The following is a 14,202-nucleotide window of genomic DNA, read 5'->3' on the forward strand; positions in this document are numbered from 1 at the left end:
TGATTTAGGGGGTTGAATGTGTGGACGTTTTAAATTTCCTTTTTTGATTCTGAAGTGCGGCCAAAACAGAGACCCTCTGCTCTAGAAGATGGAGTTCCCTTTTAACAGGCAGAAGATGAGCCAGCTCACGGAGCCCTGCCTTCCAAGTGATCTGAACTTCAACTTGCTCATGTGTCCCCGGCATCATTTCCTACCTTCTGGCTTTTGTCCCTGAATAACAATAACGGCAAACAGCGAACACCTATGTCGGCCTCATTCTGTGGATTCAAATTTAATCCTCATAAGAACCCTATGAGGTAGATGCTAGTAATGTATCATCCTCATTTTACAGGTGAAAAACCTGAGGCACAGAGAAGGTAAGAAGCTTCCCCAAGCCACAGCTGGCAGGCGGTGGCTCTGGGGTTCCAGCTGGTTCTAAGGCCCGTGCTCTTAACCACGGCTAGGGAGGGCCTCAGACATGCCCCTTTCTCTCAGAACTTTTCCCCAAATACTGGGACAGGATGTGAGGCCTGGATCCAAACAAGCAGTGAGCTGGCCGAGCTCTCCATAGCCAAGCCCTGCACTGGCGAGATGCCGTTACAGCTGTGGACGTATCTGTGGACATCCTGTAGGGCACAGGCTGGAGATAGAACAGACAGGCAGAGCGGTTTCTCCAAGAGTCCAAATGACTGCCAGAACTGTGTGCTGGCCATTTTGTGGCTTTCAACCCCTGACAGAAGACAAAGGGGAGCAAACATTGCAACAGGCCATTTTAGGCAGCAGGACTCTGCCTGGGCGTCCCACCCCTGTGGCACGTTCCAGCTTCCTTCCAGAGCAGCTCTGCACCTGCCAAGGCTGGAGCAGGGCCAACCTGGCAGTGTCCTCTGGCACGGTCATGTAGATACTGAACAGCAGACCATCAGCTGGAGACACTGGAGCTGCAGACTTTTCTAGAAGTCAGGAGCTACCATCAAACTGGTTTTCACACATCCGTGGGCTGCCGGTCATCACCAGAGGGGCATGGATGGGGTGCCCGCCCAGGAGGGACGGTGCTCCAGTCCCCCGAGAGTCAGGACGTCCTCTCCCCTTAGCTGGTGTTTATGCGGGGGAGGGCAGGACCAGATGGTCCTGTGTGTCACCTCTCCCGTGTCTTTGCTCAATCAGGGTGACAAAGGCTACACAAACACAAGAGCACATACGGTGCACACACTCCCACGTGTGCACGCCTCGTCTAACTTCCTGGTCCATCTACGCTCCTCTAGCATCGAGCACCAAACTCGAATAGCACTTTGTTTTGTGATGGTCAGTTTACTGGCCTGAGTTGCCCACTAGAGTATGAACTAATAGAGGGCAAGGACTTCCTTGTCTTAAGTGCCCCAGCATCTAGCACAGCGCTATACACACAGCAGGTGTCACTGGTTGCACTGCGCCACCCCTCCCCCGCCCAATCCATGTGTTGAAATCCTAGCCCCGGTACCTCAGAAGGTGAACTTATTTGGAAAGAGGGTCACTATAGATGTAATTAGTTACATAGGTGAACTCCTATTAGAGCAGGCGGGCCCTGATCCACTGCGCTTGGAGTCCTTATAAAACAGAGAGATTTGGACACAGACACACACAGGGAGAACGTCATATGGAAACAAAGGCAGAGACTGGGGTGATGCTTCTACAAGCAAACAAAGCCAAAGGACAGCAGCAACCTGCCAGAAGCTAGATAAGGCGCATGTCAGATTCTTCCTCGGGCTCTCAGAAGGAACCAACCCTGCCGACACCTTGATTTCGGACCCGCAGCTTCCAGAAATGGGAAACGATACATTTTCGTGGTTTAAGCCGCCCAGTTTGTGGTCCTCTGTTAATGGCAGCCGTAGGAAATGAATACGGTAGGTATATAATAAGGGAGGGAACGAAAGATGGCATCCAGCGATTTCAGTCCCATTTCATTCAATGCATTTTTATTGGGTTCCTACTTGTGCCACCTGCTCTGGAAGAAGGAGGGAAGGAGGGAGGAGGGGAGGGAAGAAGGAAACAGGGCTAAATGTGGGCTATGTACTGAGGAAGGGCGAGGTCTGGATTAAGCAGTCCCCTCCCCGACCCTCCCCCCATTCCTTCTGAGTCTATGACTCACTTTCTCCAGTTCTTTCAAGCATCCAATTCCCTGTACCTGCTCTCTCCACGCTCCCCACACTGTCACACGCCAGTCTCAAGACAGAATCTTATTATATAAACCGAAGCTGAGACGTTAGGACAGCACTGTGACGCTGAGCAGGTTCCCGGGCCGTCGCTACCGTGAGCTGGCCAAAATCTGGATTCCCACGGTGGGCGTGTGGGGCGCCACGGGCGCCGTGGGACTGGTGTGGGCCACCGGCTGGCAGCTGATTCTGGACTGGGTGCCCTACAACAACGGCAAGTTTAAGAAGGACAATTAATGAAACCGACGCCCCTCAGATGCCTCTGGAATCTGGTGGTGCTGCCTACTTCCATCCACATCTGAAACAGCCCATGCTCTTGGGATGGACCTGGAGGAAATACACAGTTAGACTTTCTACGTTTGTGAAAACAGCTTTGGTGTGTGAACGCACACAGCGTTAAACCTCTCTCTGAAAAACTAACAAACGAAACCTAAGTTGAGGTGTAAATGACCAGTGTCTTTCTAAGTGTCAGCCCTTCCATGGTCCTTGCACTTGGACTTTTGGAAGGATGTTTTTTAGGAGAAACGTCAGGCCTCAGCCTGGAGTGGAGATGGCCTCTTCAGACCAAGGACCTACTGGGCCCCAGCAAGCCTCCCGCCTTGACGGTTGGCTGCCTCGGCGTCTCTGGGGGCACGAAGCCCTGGTCGCCTCCCCAGCATGATCTCCACACACCAGGTTTGCTCAAGGCCCAGGGACAGGAGATTCGCTCAGTGCCAAGCACCTACTGAGCTCCTTTCCTGTGGCTGGATGGAGTGGCCACAGGATACCAAGGTGAATGATGCAGACCTTGTCCTCAAGAGGCTCAGAGCCTACTTAGAGCATCTCAGACACATAAGTGTCACGAACGAGGGGAACATGGGCATGGGGGTGAGGATAGACTTGCACTGTCCAGTATGACTGTCACTAGCCACATGTGGCCATTGAGCATGGGACATATGGCCAGCCCAAAGTGAGATGTGCTGTGCCGAATACACAGGGCTTCAAAGACTCAGTACAAAGAGTGTAAAATAGCTTAATATTTTTATTGATTACATGTAGCAATGATCATACTTTGGTTATACTGGGTTAAATAAAGTATATTATTAAAATGAACTTCACCTGGTTTTTGTTCTACTTTTTAAAATGTAGCTGCTGGAAAATTTCGAATAACATATACAAGTCACATTACATTGTGAGTAGGCAGCACCATTCCAGGAGGACATTTAACCTGAGTTTGAAGGGGGGCGGGGGGGGGGGAATCAGGGGGAGCTTCCTGGAGGAGTTTTCATCTGAGCTAATATGAATTTAAAAAAACAGCATCGACTGAGCAGCTTGCCACATGCCCGGAACTTGCTATATATATTCTAATTTAATCCTTAATAACTGAACAGTTAGTACTTTATTCCTACTTTATAAACAAGGTCTGAAGGGTTTGAAAAGGTTCAGCTGTTGGCCCCTGAGTTCACAGTAATTCGTGGTGGAGGCAGGGTGGAAACCCTGCTCCCCACCAGACCTGCAGGTCAAGAGGGAGGCCGGATGGGGGGAAGCTGATGCCCACCCCACCCCATCCCCCCACCCCATCTTTCCTACAGAGAATTTGAGAGCAAGCCAGGGCTTTGTCTCAGCTCTACACATTCCAACAAGGTTAAAATCCAGTTGGCTGAGAGGCTCCCTGAGTTGTATAATTTACAGAAAAATCAAATTATGTAGAGACCTCTTATAATTGAGGGTAATTTAGGAAATAACTTTCCAAAGATGGCAGACTTTACAGCTGTGTTACCATTTGGAAATTGCTGAGGTTGTTTTGTCACTCGAATGCCCTCCTCTCACTGAAATATGCCAGATTATATCCACACAGCCTGACACAGAACAACCCCATTAGAGCACCGAGCTAATCAGATTTGAATATACTAGGTCAAATTAGGCTTCCAGAAACAGAACAACTGCCTATAAAAACAGCCTGAATGAAACGCGGACCAATCGACGAAATCAATGGCATTAACACAGCCCAGAGATGGTCTTATTTAACAACTCTTAATGAGGCCACTTAGCTACGTGCTGTGGGTACGACAGACACAACCACAGGAGACCTTTAAAACTTAACAGCTGCATCTGCCCATTTTCCAGGATGTGGGTTGAGTGTGTACACACACACACACACACACACACACACACACACACACACACAGGCACTCACAGCCTTAAAAATCAGCACAGCAAGCTTCCCTATAACTGAGTCTACCAGACACATAACATAAATCAAAATTTTTAGATAGTGCTCGTGATGAATAGCTAGCTAGTAGCTTCCAGGCAAGAGGAAATCATCTATTTTATTATTATTCAACAAAATAATCTTATTATTATTATTCCAAGTGCACACCTGCCAAATGTCTGAGCCTGCAGGACAGGGACCAAGCATGGTCCCAGACCCCCTAAGGGAAGTCCCAGGTGACCTAACTCAACCCAGATCACTGACGGCTACTATCACCAACTCTGCCCTGGGCACCATCCTAGGTGCTTTTCATACATGATTTTGAATCTCACAAACCTGCAAGACTGGTAGCATGCTCCTATTTTACAGATAAGGACATCGAGGCTTCCAGAGGTTAAGCAATTGCCCCACGTCATACACCTGGGCTGGGATCCCGCCCTTCCTTCCAGCATCCAATCACCTCTTTCAACCCGAACTGCGTCCGACTCTAGATTCGCCATCTGTCCAGGCTTGACTGGAAATCCGACCAGGGCACCTTCCCTGGTTCAAGAATAATGAAGCCACCGGCCACAGTGGAAAAGGCGGCCCATTGTCCCCGGGTTTCGCAATGGACTCTGCTCATCTATTGTAATTTGCAATTAATAATGAAGCATTCTCCCAAGTGCTGTATGTAAGATCAAGCTGATGTAATATTTCATCTTTGCCAGCCAGCTGCCGTTCTGCTAGGCTGACAGTAAGTAATATCTTTGCATAAGGAGCCGGTCCACAACTAAATCAATTAATCCCTCTTTGGCTGGTAGACAGCTGTTGGGTCAATGCAAGATAATTAGAGGGATTCGTCATTTACCAGGTGGTTGGTAATGAAGGGATTAATTGACCAGAGTTGGGGGCTGTACAATGTCTGCTCTCTCTTGCCTTCCCCAGTGGACACGGCCATTCAGCATTGTTCTTCCTGAACGATTCTCAAGGCAGAGAGCCCTTTCTCCCTTTCATGCTTATTTGTGCGACTGAAGCTGATCCTTCAGAAGCGCCCACCTGATGTCTGGCTTGGAACAAGTCTAGGTTCTCCTTCTTATGGGATCAAGAGCTAAGTGGCTCAGGTTTCGTTTACACAGGGCTCCACCCAACATTCTGCCCTAGGGCTCCGCTTTTTGGGTTTGTTCACATAAGGAGTCTCCAACACTCAGGGCGTTGACTCAACAACCTTCCCTCCCATGCAGCATAGGAAGGAACGTGGTCTCCGTGTCCTCGTGGATGAGGCCCAGTACAAATAATTTACACGCGCCTTCATATACAAAGACAGTAGAAAAGATAGAGAGCAACCTCGATGCACATGCTTTGAGTTGCTTTTCATGTTATGGGTTATGCAAGAATCAAAGAATCGAAGATTTTAAAACTGGAGGGGCCCTTACAGAATCTCCAACCCAGTGCTTCTGAGCTCTGGGTGCCCATCAGAATCACCTAGGGAATCTGAAAAATACTGACACCCCAGCCCTATCCCAGACCAACAAATAAAATCAGAATTTCTGGGGGTCTGGGCATTGGTCATTTTTTCAAAGCTCCTGAGTGCAGGGAGGTGTTGAGAAGCACGGGTCCAGTCCAACCCCTGCGTGTTACAGGTGAGGAGGTTGCGGCCAGGAGGGGCCAGACCTCCTTAGAGAGGCCCCGGAGTTAACAAGTGGCCAAGTGAGAAGCAGCCGCTGGTTTGTAAGGTGCACACCATCTCCAGGGGGCTCCTTGGGACCACCAACCTGCCGGTGGCTGAAGACCAAACCCTCCAGAAGGGCAAATGAGCCTTATCCAGCTGGTTCCAACCTGCCTCTCCTGCCTTCTCTCCAATCAGCTTCCAACATGCTCTTTCACGCCAGCTACAAACCCCTCGTCATTCTCTGAATGCGCCGTGGACCGCCCCACCTGTGCACCTCACTCCTGCTGTTCCTTTGCTCCGGGAGGCTGTTCCCTCTTCTCTGTCCGGTGAAGTCTGATGTGTCCTCAGAGGCCCGGCTCAAATGCCATCTCCTCTAGAAAGCCTCGCACTGTGCCCTGTGCCTCAAAGGGTTAACTGCTCACTCCTGATTCTCCCATAACCTTTCAGAATGCTTCGATCACACAAGCACTTGTCATGTTCTCTTACCTACACGCCTCTCTTCCCCACGTCTTTTTCCTGTTTATCCTATGAGCATCTGTAGACAAAACGAATCTTGGCAAGCCTTGCTCAGAAAACTATTTAGGTTGGAGCTAGAAGAGTTTCCCACCCTCCCTTGGACAATTCAAGCTTTTTTCAATCTAAAACTTTAATCAAAGACCCCAACTTCCAAATGCCACCAAGCTGTGCTATCCTACAGCAGAGTTCTTGGGGGTGACTCCTGCTTAATCTGGTTCCAGCCAGGAGACAAAGGCCCCTCCAAAAATACCATGTTCTGTGAGAAAAAAAAAAAAATCTGCAATTGTTTATTGGACATCTACTGTGCATTCCATACCACTCCATGAGCCTTGGCCCCTGCCTTTGGGAATTTTACAACTATCCGGAACACGTCCCAGATCTCAGCTTGAGTCACCATGAAAAAGAACCTCAAGGGAGCATTTTTCCCCCTGGGAAAGATAACGGGATAGGCTCTTTCCCTCCCACTGTCTCGCCAGGTCAGATAGAGCCGGCACTACCGTTTAGGGACTGGGGGACCCTGGCAAATTGCTCAGTCCTTCCGGGCTTCAGTTAACTTATCTGAAAAATGGGGCTATCAGATTTTAGGATTGTTGTGAAGATTCCATTAGATACGTGTGGAAAACACCTAGAAGAGTCACTGATGTGTATTATACATTCAATGAACAGTAACTCTCTTCCTTTCTTTCTCCCTTCCTACCTCCCTTCTCTCCCTCTCTCCAGCCTTCCTCCTCGAGCCTACCTTACGGAGAAGTAAATTTACTTTTAACACATTGAAGATTGCACCAATGAAGATCCAATTTTATTATTATAATAAAATGTTGACTGGTCAAAATATTATATTGACTGGTCCTCAGAGGCCCCTAGGAAGGCCCGTACGCCACTGGTGCGTGAGTGAAGACCTCCTAGACTCAGCACTTAGGAGTTCCTGGTCAGCCCCTGGGCTGAGTATCTGTATTCTCAGAACGTGGTAATCACAGAGCAAGTATAAACGCTAAAGAAAGAACCAGGCGGGGCAGGGCTGAACCACATGAGTGATGCTGGGAAGACTTCAGGGAACCCACGAGAGGACCGGGAGGCGGGCGAGGCAGGACAAGCTGTCTCACCCTCGCTGGCATTTTAGGCGCAATTATGCCCTGTTAATGGCTGACGGCATGGCTCTGCCCTGCAGTCTGAGCTGAGCCGGGCGGCCCACAGATGTGCTCGGCCCACAAATATGCAGCTGGCGGCTCCTGAACTTTCGGTGACTTGACGCCAGCCGATCTGATCAGCAATTACGTTTTATTTTGGGGCCAGGAAGACAGCAGAGAACCAGGAAAATTATAAGACATCAGAGTGCAGTTTTTCTAAGAATATCAACTACAAACTTTTTTTCCACCAATTGTTGTTTTAATGGTTAGGGGTTTGTGAGGCACTAAAATAAGAAAACCTTGGACACTAAAATCGGATTATAGCCAATTTTCCTAAGGGAGCTTTTAAGACTTTGTCCAGTGAAAATCTGGATAAGATTTTTTTCCCTCTCTCTCTCTTTTTTTTGTATGGGGTAATTCCTGCCAAGAGAACTCTGCCGGTGACAGTGAATACAGCATGGAGATAAATGCATCTGGAGTCCGTCCTGGACTTGAATCTTTCCTCTGCTTCTTACAAGCTGTGTGACAAGCTCCTCAGCCTAAAGTGGGGGTGCACTACCTAGCGCGGGGCTTAATACCAGCACTCCACGAGATGTTTGTAGGCATCTAGATAGCATCTGGCCTACAGTACCAGTACCTGCTAACTAAGATGGTGCTTCCCGCCATTATGTTGGTTTTCTTATCATCTAAAATAAACAGTTCCTATTTTCACCATTATATATCAAACGCAAATCACCAACCAACATAAAATGGGGAAACAGCATCTCCGGGAGCAGTTCGGTTTCTAGCAATTACAGGGCTTGTCATCTGCCTCTGTGATAACATCAATCCAGGCTTAGCGGCTTGCACAGCTTGGCCGGTAGGGGAACACGAGAAACCACAACCAAGCCCCAACGGATGCAATGTTTGCTAATGTCTCAGGGACACAAAACCCTACTCAACAGAAGCTCCTGCGCCCTTCTCTCCTCTGAGCTCCCCGGTCCACGGCAGCCCCAAAGGTCACCAAGACGGTTTCTCTGAGAAGCGCCACCGACGGAACGTGCATGGGAGGAGAACATAATTGCAGCTTGTAAAGGAAACCAGCCTAAGAAAAAACATCCCGGGACAACATCCCGAGGAAACAGGGAGATCCTCCTGCAGGGACATTTTCCTGGCTACCAGCAAAAGGGGCCAGACAGCTTGCCCATGAGTGCTTGATGGAGGCTGACGACTCACCCACCTAGGCGCTCACAAATGGCTCCCAGAGCTGCCTCTCCAGCCCCATCTTCCCTCCCGGGTCCTAGGCTTCTAAGTGAGCATCTGAACCCAACATCACCAGATGGAAGGGATGAGCTCTACCCAGGAAGGTTCTCTCGCCTCTGATTGGTTTACAAATGGACCAAGCAGGGTCCCCCTCACCAGATAACCCACTCAAGCCAGCTCTGGGATAACAAGGAGAACCAGACATGGAAGGCTAACCACACACAGCCCCTACATGGAAGGCTAACCACACACAGCCCCTTGCTCACCCTTCTGCGGCCAGTGCCTGGCCCTGTGCTACACATAGTGGGCACTCGTAAGAGTGTGTGAAGAAATGAATGAGTGAATGCAGGAATGAATCTGGGAACGAGCAAACTCCATAAAAGGCACTGAGCTAGGCACATCTTCTCATGGAAGGCTGCAAGGCAGGAATTGTCAGCACCGTGTTATAAGGGAGAAAGGCCGTCTCCGAGGGGTTACATGTCTTGTGCCCATTCACACAGCTGATAAATGAGGAGACCAGGCTTCGAACCCAGGCCTGACTCTTAAAATCAAGGTTTCCACGAGTGAAGCCATTCTCATGACCGTGGTGATGACGGATCATATTTACATAGCCCCTGACACATTAGAATTATTTCAGCCTCCCAACGTTCCAGAGAGATGGGAAAGCTGACCCCTACAGAGGACTCATCATGTATGCAAGGCTGCACAACCAGCTGGAGGTGAAGTGGGAATTTAAACCTGGACTTTCTTTCTTTCAGTCACAGATATTTGGGGCCACCCACTACAGGGACACAATAGTGACAGGCACAGACATAGTCCACGGACCTCCTGTCCACAGGGGCATCTACTTCAGAAATAGCTCCTCCCATGACACCCATATGCTGCCCATAAAATTTCCTCAGGAAAGAAGGAGCACTTCAATGGTTTGGTTTTGACGTAGAAAATGATCTGAGAACAGAGGATGTCAACTAAAAGAGAGGGATGCTTTGCATCTCAATAGCATGTGTTGTTTTCAACATGGCTTACCAGAAATCCTCTTCCCTAAGACCAATGTGTGAACAGGCTGGGAGACTAGCCTGTAATAATCAGATTATTTGGGCACCAAACAAAACCCAAATACAAAATAACCAACAAGGAGCTACTGTATGTAGCACAGGGAACTATACTCGATATCTTGTAATAACCTATAATGGAAGAGAATGTAAAAAAAAAGAATATATATATATATATATATATATATAACTGAATCACTATACGGTATTCCTCAAACTAACACAACATTGTAAATCAACTATACTTCAATAAAAATTAAAACAAAAACAAAACAAAATACAAATTCCCTGCTGCGTCACCAGAGAACCCAGTAAAGGAGGCCTCAGGCAATCTGAGTTTGCAATCACCTGGCGAATCTGGCCCCATCACACTGAGCTCCAAAGTGGTGGGCGGATAGGGGAGTGAACTAACATGGTTAGGCCACCCATTCTGCACAAATTCAGGAGCCCATTTTTCCAGACGGGAGTACGGGTGAAAGACAGGATAGAGATGTGGACTCAGAAAGTTCTCAGGCTCGTCCCTTTGCAAGACTTCTGGGAATTCATCACTTTGGGGGAACCAAGCAGTTTCTTCCTCTAACAAGCACCTTGGTCCCCAGATATACTAAATCAAGAATTTGATACAAAATAAAGTTCAAAGATTACAGCCAAAGCAGTACATTTTCCCCCCTTTCTCCCCAGCTGTCAAAGTCAGCTAACGGGCCACTAGCTGTTCATTCACCAGTTCTTGGCATCACAAGCTACTTCATATTCCCGCAAAAGGACCAGCCTTGGAGTCTCCACGTCAAGACCGACACACACACCAACAAGGCCATCACCGTGGCAACCAGGCCTCCTCCCTTTGCTCCTAGCTTTCCATGGAGGGCACTTTACCTCGGTTGGAGCTTATTTTGCTCAGAGAGGAACTCTTTTCGTAATCAAGTCCAACTTATTGCGACAGTCACTTAAGCAAAAAGTCTCCCCACCCAAGGGAGTCCTGTCAAACTGCCGCAGTGAGGTGCAACTCTTGGGGACATCGTTGGGCTCTAAATAACCAGATATGGGAGCTGGGTGTTGAGTTCACCCCCATGTGAGCCTTCTTTGGGGGTGTCACGGGGGAGACTGCACAGCCTGGCAGGCTCTGCAACTTCAGAGTCCCCTTCCTGGCACCTGCAACTGTATGGCTCTCAGGGATCCCAAACCTGGGCAGGTCTGAAAGCTCTGCCCCACACTCTACCAAGCTGTTCCTCTCATTCTAAATACCTCTCACTAGAATTTCAGAGCCATTCTAGAGCAAAAGGGTAACCAAGAAAGCAACCACTGAAGGTAAAATGCCAGGCAGTGGAGGGAAGTTTCAAATCCCCAAAGACCAGAATTAGGGCGTTTTTCAATCCCTCTCCGCCCCCCAAAAAATTGACACATGGAGACCAAGCCGAGAAGCAAGGACATTTCCAGGGCTTACCTGGGTCGGGTTGTAGAGTTCCTGCAGGGGGCTTCGGGACCCCTTCCGGCAGCAGATGTCCACACCGAAGGGGCTCCTCCGCATGACTGAGGAGAGAAAGTGAAGGCGCATCAGAAATGAGCAACAAACGTTTGCTGTCTGACCAAGAAAAGGGCACAGAGGAGGGAAGAAGAAACAGCTGGGGAAGGAAGAGAGAGAACAGGCTTCCGGCTGAGCTGATCCTTTGCCTGGTGCCATGGGGGCCCATGGGTCTTCCCTGGCCTTCAGGCTTGTCCACACCCAGAAGGACATAAATAATGCTGAAAATTCTGCCCAGCAAATCCTTCAGAAAACAAGACAAGCACCTAAAACCCTGAACTTTTGCAGATGACATTGTAACTGCTGTCCCAAGACAGCGAGTTCTACCAACGCCAGACTTGGTGATATTTTTAAAATTCGGCAGCCTTCTCCCTCCACAATCAGTTACGAGCTCTTATTCCTGGCTCCCGAGCCCCTGCGGAAGCCCTCTTTCGGGGTGTCAAGGGGGAGAACGGCGCAGGGCCTTCCCCAGGCGGGCTCTTCCCACTGGGTGAGTCAGAGGGCCGGCCTCCCCAAAGCCTCTTGTACATTACATTATTGTTAATGACAATATCAGCTTGAGGCAGAAAGGATGAGGGTTTATGGTTCTGGATGAGATTTACGGTTTATGCTTCTCATTGTAAGGATGAGCACTTACAATGAATAAAAGAGGAGGAATTAAGTGAACTTCTCAAAAACCCAACAGCTTTGAGGATACTAAGAACTGTTTTTCAAAGGAAAAAAGATTCCTTTTTCATTCTTCTTGTTCACAAAATCCCCTCACTTGTGAAGTCCCTTGCACAGAGTTTAATACATAGTCACCCTCCTGACAAGGGAGGGAGAAGGAGGGGGGAGGAATGAATTAACGAAGGAACAAGTGCTTCCTTCTCATACAGGAGGCCATTTTCCTGTGGAATGACATTGTAGGGGCAGGGGGGGGGGAACAAGGAAAGCAGATCCTTTCACAGGCCTAAAGAATTCCCCCAGTGTAGTGGCAGTAGGCAGGACACTCCTGAGCAGACAGCCTGGGTTTGGATCCTGGCTCTACCTCACACCTGCTGTGTGACCTTAAGCAAGATACCTAACCTTTCTGTGCCTGTTTCTTCCTCTGTAAAATAGGGGTGAGAAGAGGACCTCACTCCCTGCGTTGGTTGTGAGGATTAAATGAGTTACTACTATATGCAGAATGCTTAAGCCAGGGGCTGGCCAAAAAGTGTCTGTTACAAATTTCTGAAGCTATTGGAGATCATCAACTAGGTCTGCACAGAATTTATGACAAAAAGCACTTGCCTCCTGGGAGGGAAGGTGGAAACTTCTTTATTCTCGAATCATCAAGGGAGCTGATGAGAAGTTACCAGACCTCAAGCCGGGCTTCGGGAGTCTTACAGGAAAGCCAGGCAGACGGGGAGGGCTGGCCAGAGGGGGATAACTCAGGCCCCTCTGCTCAGAAGCCAACCTGAGGTCAGAATAGCAAGGAGAGCCATCTCCACAAGCAGCTGATTCCTCTGGAAGGTCTCCAGGAGAACTGACTCCTTCTCATGCAATTCCCCCTTGACTTGTCACTTTGAGCCCCATGGAAACCCTGAGAATAAATCATCAATTCCAAGAAACTTGAAGCTGTTTTCTCTCACTTCCTTTACCTCCTAGAGCAGGGTCAGCCAACCTTTTCCATAAAGGGCAAGAGAGTATTTGGCTTTGCACCACACAGTATATGGAAACTTCTCAACTCAGCTGGGGCAGGGCAGAAGCAGTTCCAGACGACACACAAACGAACGGGCGGGATGAGGTGCCAATAGAGCTCCATTTCTGGCACTGAAACCTGAAGTCTATGTAATTCTTATGTGTCAGGAAATCTTCTTTGGATTTTTTTCTTTTCCCAATCACTTCACAAAAAGAGGCGGTGGGTTGGATGTGGCCCCTGGGCAGTCGTTTGCTGACCGCTGCCCTGGGGTAGGCAGTACAAGCCCCAAACACACCCAACGAGCCCTGTAGCCCTCTCTGGGGAGGAGGGGATCCTGCGGGCAAATGTCTACACATAAAAGCCATTAGAATCTGAGTAAGTGGTCCGAGAAGACACTGGTTCTTTGTTCTTCCACGGGTGTCTCCACAAGAGGGGAAAAATCCACCTTGTGTTTTTCTTTAATTTATTACTTCACTTTTCATTTCCACCCAAAACGAGGTAAACTGTTAATCGCACGCAGGAGGGCCAACACTTCAGGGGAGACAAAACAGCCGTAAAATTTGTAAAATTATGCCCACGCAGTGCAAGATTGAACTGCCCCCAAAGAGGCAGACCGTCTCCCCAAGACCTATGGCTATGAGACCGCCACGGAGAAAACCCCACCACAGAACCCATTAAAACTCAGCTTTTATGGGGGGCAGTATTATTTAATTGGTTTCTTTTTCTCCTACAAGGCCTTTAAAATGGTTTGACCGTGTGGGCCCTTTCCCAAGGCCGGCCGGCCTCGGGGCCTCCTGCAGGCCTAGCCTGTAACTTCAGTGGGGGCCCCACCAACCAGCTCTGGCACCCCAGGCCACAAAAGCCAGGTCCTTAGGTGCTTTTTATGGGGATGATAACAATCCCACCATTTACGGAGTACGCCTTGTGTGCCAGGCACTTGGTTCAGCGTAATCCTTCACACAGTAAAAGAAGTACCTGTATTTTCCAGATAACCTCTCTGAGCCTCCCTTAACCTCAGGAACTTGACCAAGGTCAAGGCCATGCAGGGAGAAAGTTGCCAAGCTGAGACTCCAACCTGA

The 14,202-nt window shown here is 49.0% G+C and overlaps 2 protein-coding genes across 12 annotated transcripts in view; one reads left to right on the top strand and one right to left on the bottom strand.

The window, feature by feature from the left end:
* The window catches only part of CHST11 (carbohydrate sulfotransferase 11), a 287,104-nt gene that overhangs the window by 141,893 nt on the left and 131,009 nt on the right, over nt 1–14,202 (bottom strand). For all 11 annotated transcript variants that reach the window (XM_032646811.1, XM_032646809.1, XM_032646814.1 and 8 more), the window contains one exon: nt 11,386–11,471. In XM_032646811.1, the coding sequence (XP_032502702.1) occupies nt 11,386–11,471 (86 nt within the window). The remainder of the gene's footprint in view (nt 1–11,385; nt 11,472–14,202) is intronic.
* Nucleotides 1,851–2,877, top strand: LOC116760423 (cytochrome b-c1 complex subunit 10-like). Its single transcript, XM_032645277.1, has 2 exons — nt 1,851–1,859; nt 2,223–2,877. The coding sequence occupies exons 1-2, from the start codon at nt 1,851–1,853 to the stop codon at nt 2,403–2,405; spliced, it is 192 nt and encodes a 63-aa protein (XP_032501168.1). The 3' UTR covers nt 2,406–2,877.

The sequence above is a fragment of the Phocoena sinus genome, chromosome 10 (assembly GCF_008692025.1).
Source record: "Phocoena sinus isolate mPhoSin1 chromosome 10, mPhoSin1.pri, whole genome shotgun sequence".
NCBI lineage: Eukaryota > Metazoa > Chordata > Mammalia > Artiodactyla > Phocoenidae > Phocoena > Phocoena sinus.